We start from the raw sequence: 14,208 nt of genomic DNA, 5'->3' as shown, positions 1-14,208 counted from the left end.
ATTGATATCGTATGGGATCAGATGTTAATTTCGCGTTTTATGAGCTTCATGGATATTCAAAATTTTGACCCTTTGTGGGCGGAGTTACCAGAAGGAGTGGACCGATATATTACATCTTCACAGCGGATCTTGTGTTAGTGGAAATAATGGGATGTGTGAAATATGAAGAGAACCGGATGCTTATTTCGGATTTTATAAACATTTTGGTTATTCAAAACTTTGACCCTTTGTGGGGGAGGTACCAGAAGGAATGGTCCGATCTTTACCATCTTTAAAACAGTTATAGTCTTGATAGAAATATGGAAATGTACCAAGTCTGAGTGGAATCGGATGTTAATTTCGCGTCTTTTGAGCCTCATAGATCTTTCAAATTTTGACCCTTTGAGGGGTAGCTACTAAAAGGAGTGGACCGATATATTCCATCTTCACACCAGACCTTGGTTTAATAACGAAATTGAGATATGGGTAATTTAAAGACAATCGGACTCTTACATCACATTTTATGAGAGTTATAATTATTCCCAATTTTGACACTTTGTGGGGGAGCTACTTGATGGAGTGGACCGATATTGTCCATTTTCACACCTGACCTAGAACTAATGCAAATATTAGGATTTGTAAAGTTGGAGCTAAATCGGATTATTCTTTCTCTCTCTGTGCAATAAAATATTTTCTTTGAAAATTTCAACCTTTTGTGGGGGAGGTACCAGAAGGAGTGGACCGATATTGCCCATCTCCGAACTCGATCTAAGTTTGATAATAATATTACGATATACCAAGTTTGGACCAAATCGGATACCCCTATCGAGGGTTATCGTGCGCATCAGACAGACAGACGGACATCGCTAGATCTACTCCAAATGTCCTGAAACGGATTTGGTCCAAAGAGAATTAGGGTCTAAGCCCGTTTTGTTCCCGAGGCACGTTTTGGCCGTATTAAATGATATATACCCTCTCTAGCTATATGGCTGAGAGTATAAGCGCCTATAAGTATGCTCCAAAAATCTCAAATCAAAGATAATTCTTAATTTCAAGGATAAGTCTCAATCTCAAGGACAAGTATTCTCAAAGCCAAAATGTGTTCTCTAAAGCAATGTAATTTAATAACAGAGACAACAAACAGCATGCCAATATCTTCGTCGAATTTGAAGGACCTCTATTCTTGCTAAGATATTCTATCCCACTGCAAATTTAAACCGCTTTAAAGCCCTACACCCAAATGCCCAATATAAACTAAACCTAACTTAAGATTATCAGATTTAAAAGACCCGTATTAAGTCTTTTATCCACAGGAGATATATTAAATATCCCTTATCTTAAAATCTCTTTTCTTACCTCAATTTACACGATTGCCATGTGCGACGTGTACTTATGATATAGGGCAGCAGCAGGGTGAGGCCACCATCATCGTATAGCCACCAGACATCAATCACAGCATGGCTACGTTTTCTGGTGAATTGGGATAATTCATTCAATACCTCTTTGGGAAGCTCAACACCACCAGGACCCTTGTAGAGAGCAGCGGGGTCATCATGTTTTGTTTTCGATTTACGCAACGAATTTGTCTGGAAAATAAAAGAAATTCGATAAATTGTCTTGACACCTTCCTTCTACGCTTCATTGAAATGTTAATGACTTACCAACAGAGGAGCTGTTTTGGGATCAGCAGGGTCCGGTAGGCCAGAGACTTCTTTGCTTTGGGTGCCAGCAACAAATGACAAATCACTGGTACTGGAAGCTGTATGGAGAAGGGGGAGCAAAAAACAAAAAGAAGGGGAAACACTTTTTTTTAGTAAATAATTTAATTAGAAACATTGTTCATGACACACACACACTTATATACAAACAAAAGAGAGACAAATGTCATGCATCATTAATATGTGCTTAAATTATTGTATTTTTTTCATTATTGCTCTCAAATTGAGAGGAGACAATTTTGATGCTTCTCCCCAAGGCCAAGGTCATGCATCGGGCAACTTTTCCAATAATCATAATATCACTAATACCAATGCAATTAAAAGTCTCACGTAGTCAAGGGTCAAACACCAGTTTAACCTCACATTGTCTGCTGCTTATCATCTCGATTAAGCGATAAATTTGCTGATAATAATTTATTATCGTCCCGGGGACATTCAACTGGTCGTGGTCGACACTAAGCCAACCGAACTTGACTAAAGGCCAAAGTTTGCAAAGGGAAAACTTTAAAACTGTAGATTCATCTTTCTTTTCTTCTAAAGTCTTAAAACACAACAAGTGACCACCTACAGAGAGAGCGAGAGCGGGAGTGAGAGAGAGAGGCAGATTACGTGGGAGATAAAGATTTGGCCGCAAAAAACGACCAAACGACTCTCAGCAAAAGTTACCATTCATGGGTCATTGAAAGTTATTATGCCGATACTGATGAAGTAGTTGTTGAAGTTTCACCCCAGCTCGCTCTGTGGTCAACGAACACACACTTTAAGGTAAAGCCAGGACATTCAACTTAAACAACAAAATTGCCTCTCATCTGTATCCTAGGCACATTAATTTTGCACAACACTTTAAAATTCCAACAGCAACAACAACAAATTGTCGTTTGTTGTTGTGAATGCAAATATTGGTTTAGCATGTCGGTTCAGAGAAAACTTAATTGGGTAAATTTTCGAAAATATTGTTTTTGTATTTTGTGTTTTATTAACATGGAATGTAGGAACGGAACACGTGTCCTGTAAAATCGTTGTCAGCCTGAATGTATTTACCGAAATATGGAGGCGAGCCAGCGGGGGAAAAAGGTCAATAGTGAACCAAGGCAAATGTTTTAGTTACACACGAGACATGGTTTCTTTGGAAACGTGGATGTTAAGAAAAAAAAGCTTATTTCATTTTTAAATTTAAATTCATAAATATCAAAACCAGCAGGGAAAGGGCATAAGAGGGTCGGGATCGACTAATTTCGTCATTATACCCCCAGCCATATGGCTATAGAGGATATATATCATTTGATACGGCCAAAACGTGTCTCATTAAAATAACGGTTTTCGATCCTAGATCTCTTTGGACCAAATCCGTTTCAGGATATTTGGAGTCGATCTAGCGATGTCCGTCCGTCTGTCCGGCTGGCTGGTGCACACGATAACTGTCGAAGGGAGTATCCGATTTGGTCCAGACTTTGTACATCCTAATATTTTTGTCAAACTTAGATCGAGTTCGGAGATGGGCAATATCGGCCCACTCCGCTTAGAACCACCACCACAAAAGGTCGAAATTTTTAAAGAAATATATTTTCTGCACAAGAAGAGAAAGGATAATCCAATTTTGCTCCAACTTTGCACATCCCATTATTTGCGTCAGTTCTAGGTCAGGTGCGAAAATGAAAAATATCGGTCCACTCGATCAAGTACCTCCCCCACAAATAGACAAAATTTTGAATAATTACAACTCTCATAAAATATGATGTAAGAGTCCAATTGTCTTCAACTTTCACACATTCTAATATTTATATTAACCCATGGTCTGGTGTAAAGGGGGAATACATAAGTCCACTCCTTCTGGTACCTCTCCCACAAAAGGTCGAAATTTTCAAAAAATATATTTTCTGCACAGAAAGATAAAGTATGATCTGATTTTGCCCCAACTTTCCAAATCCTAATATTTACAACAGTGCAAGGTCTGGTGCGAAAATGGACAATATCGGTTCACTCCATCAAGTACCTCCCTCACAAAGGGTCAAAATTTTGATTAAATACAACTCTCATAAAATGTGAAGAAAGAGTCCGATTGTCTTCAAATTTCACACAATTGAATTGAAATTGGATTAAGGCAAAAAATGTCGAAAATAGCATCAAATTTTAGAATAAGTTTAGATTTGTTCGAATTGGTCACCTTTGGTACGAATTGTGGCCTTCAAACGGCCATACTGCCCGAATGTTGCTCTGCGGTATTTTGCTTTCCAAAAATCTCCAGACACAATAGTCCAACGGATTGGTATCCGTAGATTTTGGTGGTCATTGTGTGTGTGCTGAGTGCGATGGAGCCTGTTGGAATGTCAAAGGTCTACGGCCAAAATGTTTGCGTGCCCAAGGCAATAATACACCCTCCAAAATATTTTCGCGATAATATTCGGTCGATTGATACGAGCGGAGAGCGAGCATCGGCTGTTATGGCGGCCCACACCATCACCATGGCCGGCGCTTGAGTTCTGGTGGCCAACCGAAGGTGCACATTTTCAGCTCACTTCTTTGGCAAGTAAACACGATGTTTTCTCATCGGAGAAACCCAAATTCGGCAGTTTACCACTTTCGGCCAAGCGAAGCAATTCTTTAGCTCTTTTGAGTTTATTTTCTTTCCGTTGCGGTGTAAGTTCTTGCACTTTTTGAAATCTCAATGGCTCTACCCCGAGCTCATTTATTAATATTTGCCGAATGGGATATTGCGATATGTTCAGCTTACGAGCCATTTTTCGGCCACTGCGACGCGGGTTTCGATCAAGTCGCTTTTTTACTTTTCGAACCATTTCTGCTGATGTTGCTGGTTTCTTCCGTCCACTTCCTTGACGTTGGGCTACGCTACCAGTATCACGTAGTCGGTAACGAGCGATCGTACGAGACACAAAATATTTATTCACATTTAAATTCTGGAGTGCTATAAATATAGCTACTTGTGGCTCTTCTCCAGCCAAATATAAAGAAATCACACTATCACGCTTGAATTCCATCACGGATAATTTTTTTCTGGAAATTTCTCACCAGATTGCTTTTGTACGCTTGTAAACAATATAATGAGCTGTCACTGGAATAATTTTAATAGCTGTCGGACGAGTGACTTAGAAATGACAGCAGTCTGAAATTAGTTGCAGTTTTTCATCTCACCCATCGAAATAACGATTTTAGACCCTAGGTCTCTTTGGACAAAATCCGTTTCAGGGCATTTGGAGTTGTTCAAGAAAGGAAGAAGAGTCCGATTGCCTTCAAATTTCTTATATCCCAACATTTCTAACAACCCTGGGTCTTATATGAAAATGCGATAGGTCGGACCACTCCTTCTGGTTTCTTCCCCACAAGCGGTCAAAATTTTCCTACCCCACAAAATTTAAACATTTTCAAAGAAAATAATTTATTGCACAGAAAGAGAATGGATAATTCGATTTTGCTCCAACTTTGCAAATCCTGTTATTTGCATCAGTGCTAGGTCGAAAATAGACAATATCGGTCCAACACATGAATATCTCAATAGCTAGAACATATATCGTTAAACTGGCCCAAAAATTCAGAAGGAGCATTCCCGAAAACCTTATACATCACCTATATCTCAAAATGCCAAAAATTAAGTATAGAACACTAAGGTATGACACCGTTGATGATATGCTATATTCTCCCAACAAATAAGCTGCCCTGTGGAATTTTGTATTCTCGGTGAATAGGAAATTGAAATGAAAACATTAAAAAAGACAATATTTTCTATTCTTTTGAACACTTTGACCTTACAGTTAAAGCAAATGCCTTAACCTTTAAATTACAAATACTTTTCAGAAGTATCTGTTGTAAAACTTGTCTGCTGACAAAACAGAAAACATTTTGTTCTCCAATTTCATTAGAATTTTTATTTCATCCTCAAAAAAAAGAAAAATTCTTCTTCTTGTCAGGAATAACAAAATTTTCATTTTGTTTTCTCTTTCATTTTCTCAACAACTCAGTCATCATCATCATCATCGACAATATTGAAATGCTATCTGGGGAAATGTGTGTGTGATCCTTACAAAACTACAAAATACCAAAGGATTCAAAATGTCAAACATTGCTCTGTCAATATGACAATGAAAGCCCACATCGAAATCAAACGAGACAAGAAAATTAACTACGATTATTTGCCAGACGACAGGCTCTGCGTGTGGCGTTCTCAACCGGAAGTTATGTTAAGATGGAAGTATTAAATATCCGGTGTTTTGCTTATGGTTGATTTTATTTACCAGAAAATATGAAAAGCCTCAGATAAAGTTGAAATTCTATGAATTTCAAAACACTGGAAAATAACAAATAAATATAAAACAAGCTAAAATGTTTCGGACAGTTTGACAACAAATATATAGCCTGTATACACAGGGTGAGATGAAAAAACTGCAACCAACTTCAGACTGCTGTCATTTCTAAGCCACTCGTCCGACAACTGTGATCCTTACAAAACTACAAAATACCAAAGGATTCAAAATGTCAAACATTGTTCTGCCTTGTGTCAATATGACAATGAAAGCCCACATCGTAAACAAACGAGACAAGAAAATTAACTACGATTATTTTTCAGACGACAGGCTCTGCATGTGTCGTCTCAACCGGAATTTATGTTAAGAAGGAAGTATTAAATATCCGGTGTTTTGCTTAAAGTATTATGTTATGGTTGATTTTATTTACCAGAAAATATGAAAAGCCTCGGATAAAGTTGAAATTCTATGAATTTCAAAACACTGGAAAATAACAAATAAATATAGAACAAGATAAAATGTATCGGACAGTTTGACGACAAATATATAGCCTGTATACACAGGGTGAGATGAAAAAACTGCAGACTGCTGTCATTTCTAAGCCACTTGTCCGACAACTGTTAAAATTATTCCAGTGGCAGCTCGTTATATTGTTTACAAGCGTACAGAAGCATTTTGGTGAGAATTTTCCAGAAACAAAGTTATTCGTGATGGAATTCAAGCGTGATAGAGTGATTTCTTTATATTTGGCTGGGAAACCACAAGTGGCTATCGTTAGAGCACTCCAGCATTTAAATGTGAATAAATCTTTTGTGTCGCATACCATCGCTCGTTACCGATTACGTGATAATGGTAGCGTAGCCCGACATATGTCAAGGAAGTGGACGAAAGAACACAGCAACATCAGCAGAAATGGTTCGGAAAGTAAAGAAGCGACTTGATCGATACTCGCGTCGCAGTGGCCGAAAAATGGCTCGTGGGCTGAACATATCGCTATATTCCATTCGACAAATATTCAAAAATGAGCTCGGGGTAATGCCATTTAAATTCCACAAAGTGCAAGAACTTACACCGGTACAGAAAGAAAATAGACTCAAGCGAGCTAAGGAGTTGCTTCGCTTGGCCGAAAGTGGTGAATTGCCGAATTTGGTTTTCTCCGTCTCCGATGATAAAATATTCGTTGTCCAGCAGTTTGTAAACAAACAAAATGATCGTGTTTACTTGTCAAAGAGGTCAGCTCGTGTGCACCTTCGGTTGGCCACCAGAACTCAAGCGCCGGCCATGGTGATGGTGTGAGCCGCCATAACATGCGACGGTCGCTCTTCGCTCGCATTAATCGACCGTGGCATCAGAATAAAAGCCGAATATTATTTCCGACATTTTTTGCTTTCATTCAAAAAAAAAAATTTAAAAAAAAAATGTAAAAATCATGGCGTTTGACTTTGTTGCAGTTTTTTTTATCTCACTCTGTATACCCTCAGCCGATTATTCAAATATATTTTGACATATGTTTTGATTAATTAAATTGTTGACCCTCTATTGAGTAGGTTCCGAAAGAATGGCCTAATATTGTCCATTTCGTATCGAATAATTTTTAGATAATTTTTTTAAATTCGACCTTTTGAAGTGGAGGTACCAGAAGGACCTATATTGCCCATCTCCGAACTCGATCAAAATTGGATAATAATATTACGATGTACCAAGTGTGTACCAAATCGGATACTCCCAGCCAGACCGACGCACGGACATCGCTAGAACGACTCCAAATGTCGTGAAACGGATTTGGTTCAATGAGACCTAGGGCCAAAAACCGTTATTTCGATGAGGCACGTTTTTACCGCATCAAATGTCAAATATGACTGAGAGTATAAAAATATTTTCAAAAAATAGAACAGTGTGGCTTGTTTGTTCGGGATACCGTAGTATTTTGTTGTTGCAAAATGGTCAGGCTTATCCCTTTATTGTTGTTTTTATAAAAACAACGCTTGTTTATTAGTGGAGAACGATGGTAATGTTTATCAGGGGGTAAGGCAGGGAAAGAGCCACCAATCCTCATCAGTTCCCTTGTTTTTTGTCTGGGATATTCTCTCCAGAAGTTATTTTAAAAAATAACTTCTATGACAAAAAACATTTTTTACTCAAGTGACGAGATCGTAAGCTCAATAGAAGAGGAACCAAAGAATTAAATAAAACTAAAATTCTTTTGAAGTCTTCTAAATCTTACAACCGCACATATAAACATTTACATATTTCTCCACTTGTTATGCTTTCGTTCAACCTGAGCGAAGTAGCATAACCATGTAAGTTGGTTTTGTCTGTTACAACAAAAAATCATAGATTAACGTAAAAATATACTATTTTTGGTTAAGATGGTTTTGACCAGTATTGAAAAAAAAAAACACAATTCTTTTCACCGAAAGTCCTGGAAAAATTCTTTAAAAACAATTCTTGATGTTTTGTAGGAGGTCCTAGTACATTTATTTTTAAAAATTTTTAGAACCCAGTCAAAGTTTGACTAAAATCGGTGACCTCGTCACTATAAGAGATTAATAATCTTTCGAAGCTTTCTTCGTTTGTGTGGAAGGTAGCAAATGGAATAAACGTATATATCTTATTATCGCACTGCATCCAATGTCAGTAGTTAGTTTGGGTAATTCATTGACTAATTTCACCACTTATGAAATTTGTGATTTTTTCCATACATTGCCCATTTGTGTGGGGTACCTCCCGGCGATATATTTTTATTCATATACTTGCTGTAATAATGAATCTACATGTGTATACTGTAGACCTTACGATTAGATTTTCCCCTCTTCCTTTCCCTTACCTATTCTTCAATCATGACGTGTAAAAATATTTTCTTTCTCTCCAATAAAGATATTCAACATAAACATAATTGTAAGAAATTTCACAAATAAATTCATATTTTTAAACATATTTTTCTTTTTATTTCATTACAGATTTGATGCATAATTATACAGTGGACATTGATAATAGTTCCTCTTTAATTAACTGTAATTATTAATATCTGATTGTATTGTATTTTAATTACAATTACATGGAAAAATAAAGAAATCATTGTCAAAACGTTTAATGTGGTTTTAATTGTTTTTGCTATAAAGCATTGGTGTGTGAAATATCCATACCTCCCTCTACAAATCCAAAGCATAACCTAAGGCGCAAATAATAACCGTGGGCAAAAATTTGTCGTTCTACAACACTGGTTAAGAATCGTCATTTCAGCGCCATCTATTGAAACACATGATTCTAAACGGACAAATCATTTTTTCATGAGCACAATTTAAAGCCTATAACTTCAAAACTAATGGCGCTATTAAAACAAAACAAGTGGCATATGAACGACTAGATATTTGTCTTTCTTTTGAAGAAGCAAACTTCTTTCCAAGTAAAATATAACAGGAAATATCAAGGAAAATGGGTTTAAAATCGAATTTTGTCCAATTACATCGAAGAAATTCAAAATTTTTGTTTGAGAAGTGAAGAGATCAATGTAGTAGCATTCATATAACACCGATTTTGTGCCGATATCTTAAGTGGCTGAGAAGTTATGGACGAAAGAAATGAAACTTTACATTTTGAATGTGCCATTTTCTATCTAGCTCACCAATAGATGGCGCTGTCAGGAAGTGTTTGCCAGTGTTGCCGCATTGCAAACAACGAAAGAAATTAGTGGAAATTTAAAATGCAAATAACTTTTGAACGCGTAGAGCTATTTAAGAAAACGGATATCTGAAGCTTAGAAGACCCTCTTTTAGTTGAAATATATTGATGACTTTCCTTTCCAAGTAAAAGCGTCGTTAATGTCGGCCGGGTGAATTTTTTATATTTAATGATGGAGAAAGCCTAATTATATCCTCAGTCATATAGCTAGAGAGGGTAAATATCATTTGATATGGCCAAAATGTGCATTATCAAAATAACGTTTTTATACCATAGGTCTCTTTGGACCAAATCCGTTTCAAGACATTTGGAGTCGATCTAACGATGTCCGTCCGTCTTTGTAGTTCGTTGGCTGTTGCGCACGATAACTCTCGAAGGAAGTATTCGATTTGGTCCAAATTTGGTAAATCGTAAAATTATTATCAAACTTAGATCGAGTACGGAGATGTTCAATATCGGTGCACTCCTCCTGGTACCTCCTCCACAAAATGTCAAGATTTTCAAAGAAAATAATTTACGGCACAAAAAGAGAAAGGATAATCCGATTTTGATCCAACTTTGCAAATACTAATATTTGCATTAGTGTTAGGTCAGGTGCGAAAATAGACAATTTTAGTCCGCTCCCCCACAAAGGGTCAAAATTTTGAATAATTACAACTCTTATAAAATGTGATGTAAGAGTCCGATTGTCTTCAAATTACACACATTACAATAATTTTATAAACCCAAGATCTGGTGTGAAGATGGGATAAATCGGCCCACTCCTTCTGGTACCTTCCCCTCAAGTGGTAAATTTTTTAAATATTTAAGAAGCTCATTAATATCCGATTCCATTCATACTTAGCACATCTCAATATTTCTATCAAGACTAGAACTGTTATAAAGATGGTACAGATCGGACCATTTCTTCTCTCTCGGACCATCTATGGAGATCATAAGACGCGAAATAAACATCTAAATCAATTCAGACTTGGAACATCTCAAAATTTCCATCAACACAAGATCTATTATAAAAATGGTAGAGATCGGACTGTTCCTTCCTCCCCCACAAAGGGTCAAAATTTTGAATTTTTGAAAATTTTGAAGCTCATAAAACGTGAAATTAACATCCGATTCCGTTCAGACTTCGCACATCTCAAACTTGAATAATTATAACAGAAGTCAAAATATAATTAAATAATCGAACATTGGCTGAGGATATACATCTGTTGGCAAAATCGACTGATACCTTTATTTGTTTTTTTTCTGCGGTTTAGCTTTGTCAAGACCTCCATACAATGCGTTCTCAGCCGTTGTGCTAACCTTATTGTCCTTTTGGATTTCTATATAAATGCCCTCAAATTTCATAATCCTACCAACATCTCTGAGAGCTTTAACTGGCACATGCGATTTAATTTCATACCATTTAGGATAACAGCCGTTGATGTTGTCTCTACATATGAAATCCTTTTATTAATCCTTTTTTTTTTTCTTTTTTATAAATACAATACCATGACCTTCTTCACCCTTATATTAAGAGAAGAAGAAAAACACAATCATATCTTAAATTGATAATCTTCATTTTTCTGTAGAAGACAAAATACAATATATAAAGAACCGAAAAAAATCGAACCCATTCTAACAAAGAGTATAAATTTCATTTATTATTTATCATTTCTATAAGTCATACAATTGCGCAGACATAAAAATTTTTATTGTTTTTCGAATTAGTTGTCTCTTGTTTTTTTGCATTGCACGTGCAGATATATTTTATTGGCAAGGACTTGGTAAGGTTAAAGGTTAAACTAGTGGAAAACCTAAACAAACATAAATGAAAACCTCTCATACACACATGTGTAGAAAGATAAATACACATACAACAAATAAATAAATAAATGAAAACCTCTTAAGTCAGATCATCAGAGCCAAAGAGGGGGGTGACATACAAAAACTTCTGTTACAAATAATCCAAAATTATCCATTTGTCCCAATAATTTTTGGTACTTTACACAAAAATGTATTTATAATGTCTGAATTTTGCAAATGCTTATTTTATTTAACAAATATATGGAGAGGAGATTTAGATATATAATAAAAGTCTTTACAGGGTCAAAACTAAAACAACCATAGTCCTTGTCAAATGCAATATTATTACTCGATTTAGTCTTAATTTGCCATATTCCAATATATTCAACAAAATTTAATAAATTATGGAAATATATTACATACTCCTTCTTCTAGTACCCATTACACAAACGGTCAAAATTTTGAAACACCCCGAACGGACAATACATATCGATCCAAACCTCGATTATAATTATATATTTTTTTCAAATGTCAGTCAACCCAACAAGGGAAAAATTTAAAATAAACTTATCTCGAGGTCTGTGAACATTTGAGAACATTTTAAAGAGGCTTTACATGGATTTCTAGGCCGAAAATAGTGGTCCTGAATCGTGTATATCTCAAGAGTTTTCTGATAAAAAATTCTGAATGGACATATTGGCCCAAACTTCGAATATCATATTTTAATTAAATATTGATCAGGTAATTTTTTTTTTTTTTAAGGTAAATAAGTAAAATGGTGGATTTAAAAAAAAACGCTTCAAGAATTTTCTGTATAAGAATGGAACCAATTACCGAGGATTTATTACGTCTTAGTTATTTTTTAAAAATTCGTGTGGACTTCCCAGTCCAGAATCTTGGATTTTTTAATGAATTTATTTATTTCATTTTTGTGACAAGGATTTCTTGGTCAAGAATTTTAAATTATTTTTCAAACACTTTCTGTTTAAAAATGTTGAATTTTAATGATAATTTTAATAATAATGATTTTCGACAACTTTTATTCAACAAAAATCAGGGATTAAAATAAAACATTTTAATGAAAATTTTTGAAATATATTTTTTAAGTACTTCAGTGCCAAAAAATTTTTGATTTTTTTTTTTTTTTTTTTGAAATATATTTCAAGGGCTTTCAGCCCAAGAATCGTGGATTTTAATAACAAAGATTTTGAAGGATTTCCGGGCCAAGAATCGTAAATTATTATAAAAAAAAAACTTTTTTAAGAACCTTCCAAAAATCGAAGATATCCCTAAAATAAATTTTCATAGAATTTTGGATTTTTTAAAAATATTTTTAAGGATATCTTGGCCAAAAATCATGTATACTTTTTAAAAATACTTCTTTCAAGGCAAGATTTTTTTTGAAAATATTTGTTTAAAGGCTTCCTTTTCAATTATTATGTTTTAATTTTTTTTTTTTTTTCCAAAGACTGCCAAGAATTTTGAATGTTTTATTCTTTTAAGGACTTCTGGGCAAACAATCTTAGACCTTAAGGTCCAGGAAAAGAATCGTCGATTTTTTTTAAATATTTGTTATGACCTTCTTGGCCAAAATACAGAATGTTTATAAATACTTTTTTAAGGACTTCGATGTCAAAGAATTGTGGATTTCCAGGTCATTTTTTAAGATCTTCCAGGCCATGAATCGTGGATGGATTTTTACAAAATTATATTTTCAAGCATTTCTTAAAATTGATTTTTTAAAATAAATTTTTTACGGACCTCCGCGTTAAGAATGGAAGATTTTTTTTAAATGTTTTTTTATGAAATAGTGGATAGTTAAAAAATATATTTAATGGATTCTTTACAAAGAATTGTGGCTTTAAAAAATAAGGCAAAAATTTGGGATTTTTTAAAAATTTTATAGAATTTTGGACTTTTTGAATGTCAATGGGTTTCAGGTCAACCTCGTATATTTTTGAAGAAAATTTGTCAAGATCTTACTGATAATATTTGAATCCAGATTTTTTTTAAATATCAAATTTTTTATGAGCTTTCTCGAAGACAAGTATCGTAGTTGTTTCTGAAAATCTTTTTTTTATTAATTTAGGTAAGAATTACGAATTTTTTATATATATTTGTTCGAGGGCTATCGAAACCATTTGTTAAAAAATTCAAGGTCTTTTTGACCAAGAATCAGAGATATTTCAAATTTACCACCACATCATAAATTATGTCCCAAAATTTCACCTCATGGCCAAAAATCGGCAAAATTTTAATATTTATTTTTTTTATCTTTATTTTTTTATTAAAAAAAATCGTGGATTTCTTCATAAATATTTTGTGGATTTTTTTCAACATTTTTTGCTGATCATGAAGAAGTTTTGTAGGACTTACTGGTAATCAGGGACTTTTTTTGAGGGATTTCACATAAAATTTCGTAGATTAGAAATTCAATGACCTAATGGAAATGTACAAATCTCTGAGTATTAAAATATTTCCAAGAACTTTCTGGCTCTATGTAAATTGTTGATTTTTAAGAAAGCAAGTCAGGGTCCTCCTGTCGAAAGGATCTGTATTTTATATTATTTGATTACCGTCATACATTCCTGCCAAAATTATACCATAAGTTTTTAAGCTGTGACATATTTATGCCCTCTGTTGTGCTGATAGGAATTAAAAAAAAAACTCAGCATCACACAATTTCACCCACTAAATGTTATCCGAAAGTCATTGAAAATGCTAAGCATTTGCCGTATCCTATCCGTTAAAATCATGCAAAATTCCGTGTCAATTGGTTTTTAATAGTG

General features: G+C 34.7%; 1 protein-coding gene and 1 long non-coding RNA gene across 3 annotated transcripts in view; one reads left to right on the top strand and one right to left on the bottom strand.

The window, feature by feature from the left end:
* LOC131801238 (uncharacterized) overlaps positions 1-9,075 on the top strand; it is a 135,573-nt gene extending 126,498 nt beyond the window's left edge. Inside the window, exon 3 of the long non-coding RNA XR_009341749.1 lies at positions 8,914-9,075. This is a non-coding gene — a long non-coding RNA (uncharacterized LOC131801238). The remainder of the gene's footprint in view (positions 1-8,913) is intronic.
* The window catches only part of LOC101888630 (bumetanide-sensitive sodium-(potassium)-chloride cotransporter), a 189,206-nt gene that overhangs the window by 3,631 nt on the left and 171,367 nt on the right, over positions 1-14,208 (bottom strand). For both annotated transcript variants that reach the window (XM_020034704.2, XM_059119650.1), the window contains 2 exons: positions 1,641-1,738; positions 1,336-1,565 (listed from right to left, as the gene is read on the bottom strand). In XM_020034704.2, coding sequence (XP_019890263.2) covers positions 1,336-1,565; positions 1,641-1,738 — 328 coding nt within the window. The remainder of the gene's footprint in view (positions 1-1,335; positions 1,566-1,640; positions 1,739-14,208) is intronic.

Source organism: Musca domestica, unplaced genomic scaffold (genome assembly GCF_030504385.1).
Source record: "Musca domestica strain aabys unplaced genomic scaffold, Musca_domestica.polishedcontigs.V.1.1 15, whole genome shotgun sequence".
Classification (NCBI taxonomy): Eukaryota; Metazoa; Arthropoda; class Insecta; order Diptera; family Muscidae; genus Musca; species Musca domestica.
Note: the sequence above shows the minus strand (reverse complement) of the source record. Positions and strands in the feature narration are given on the sequence as shown.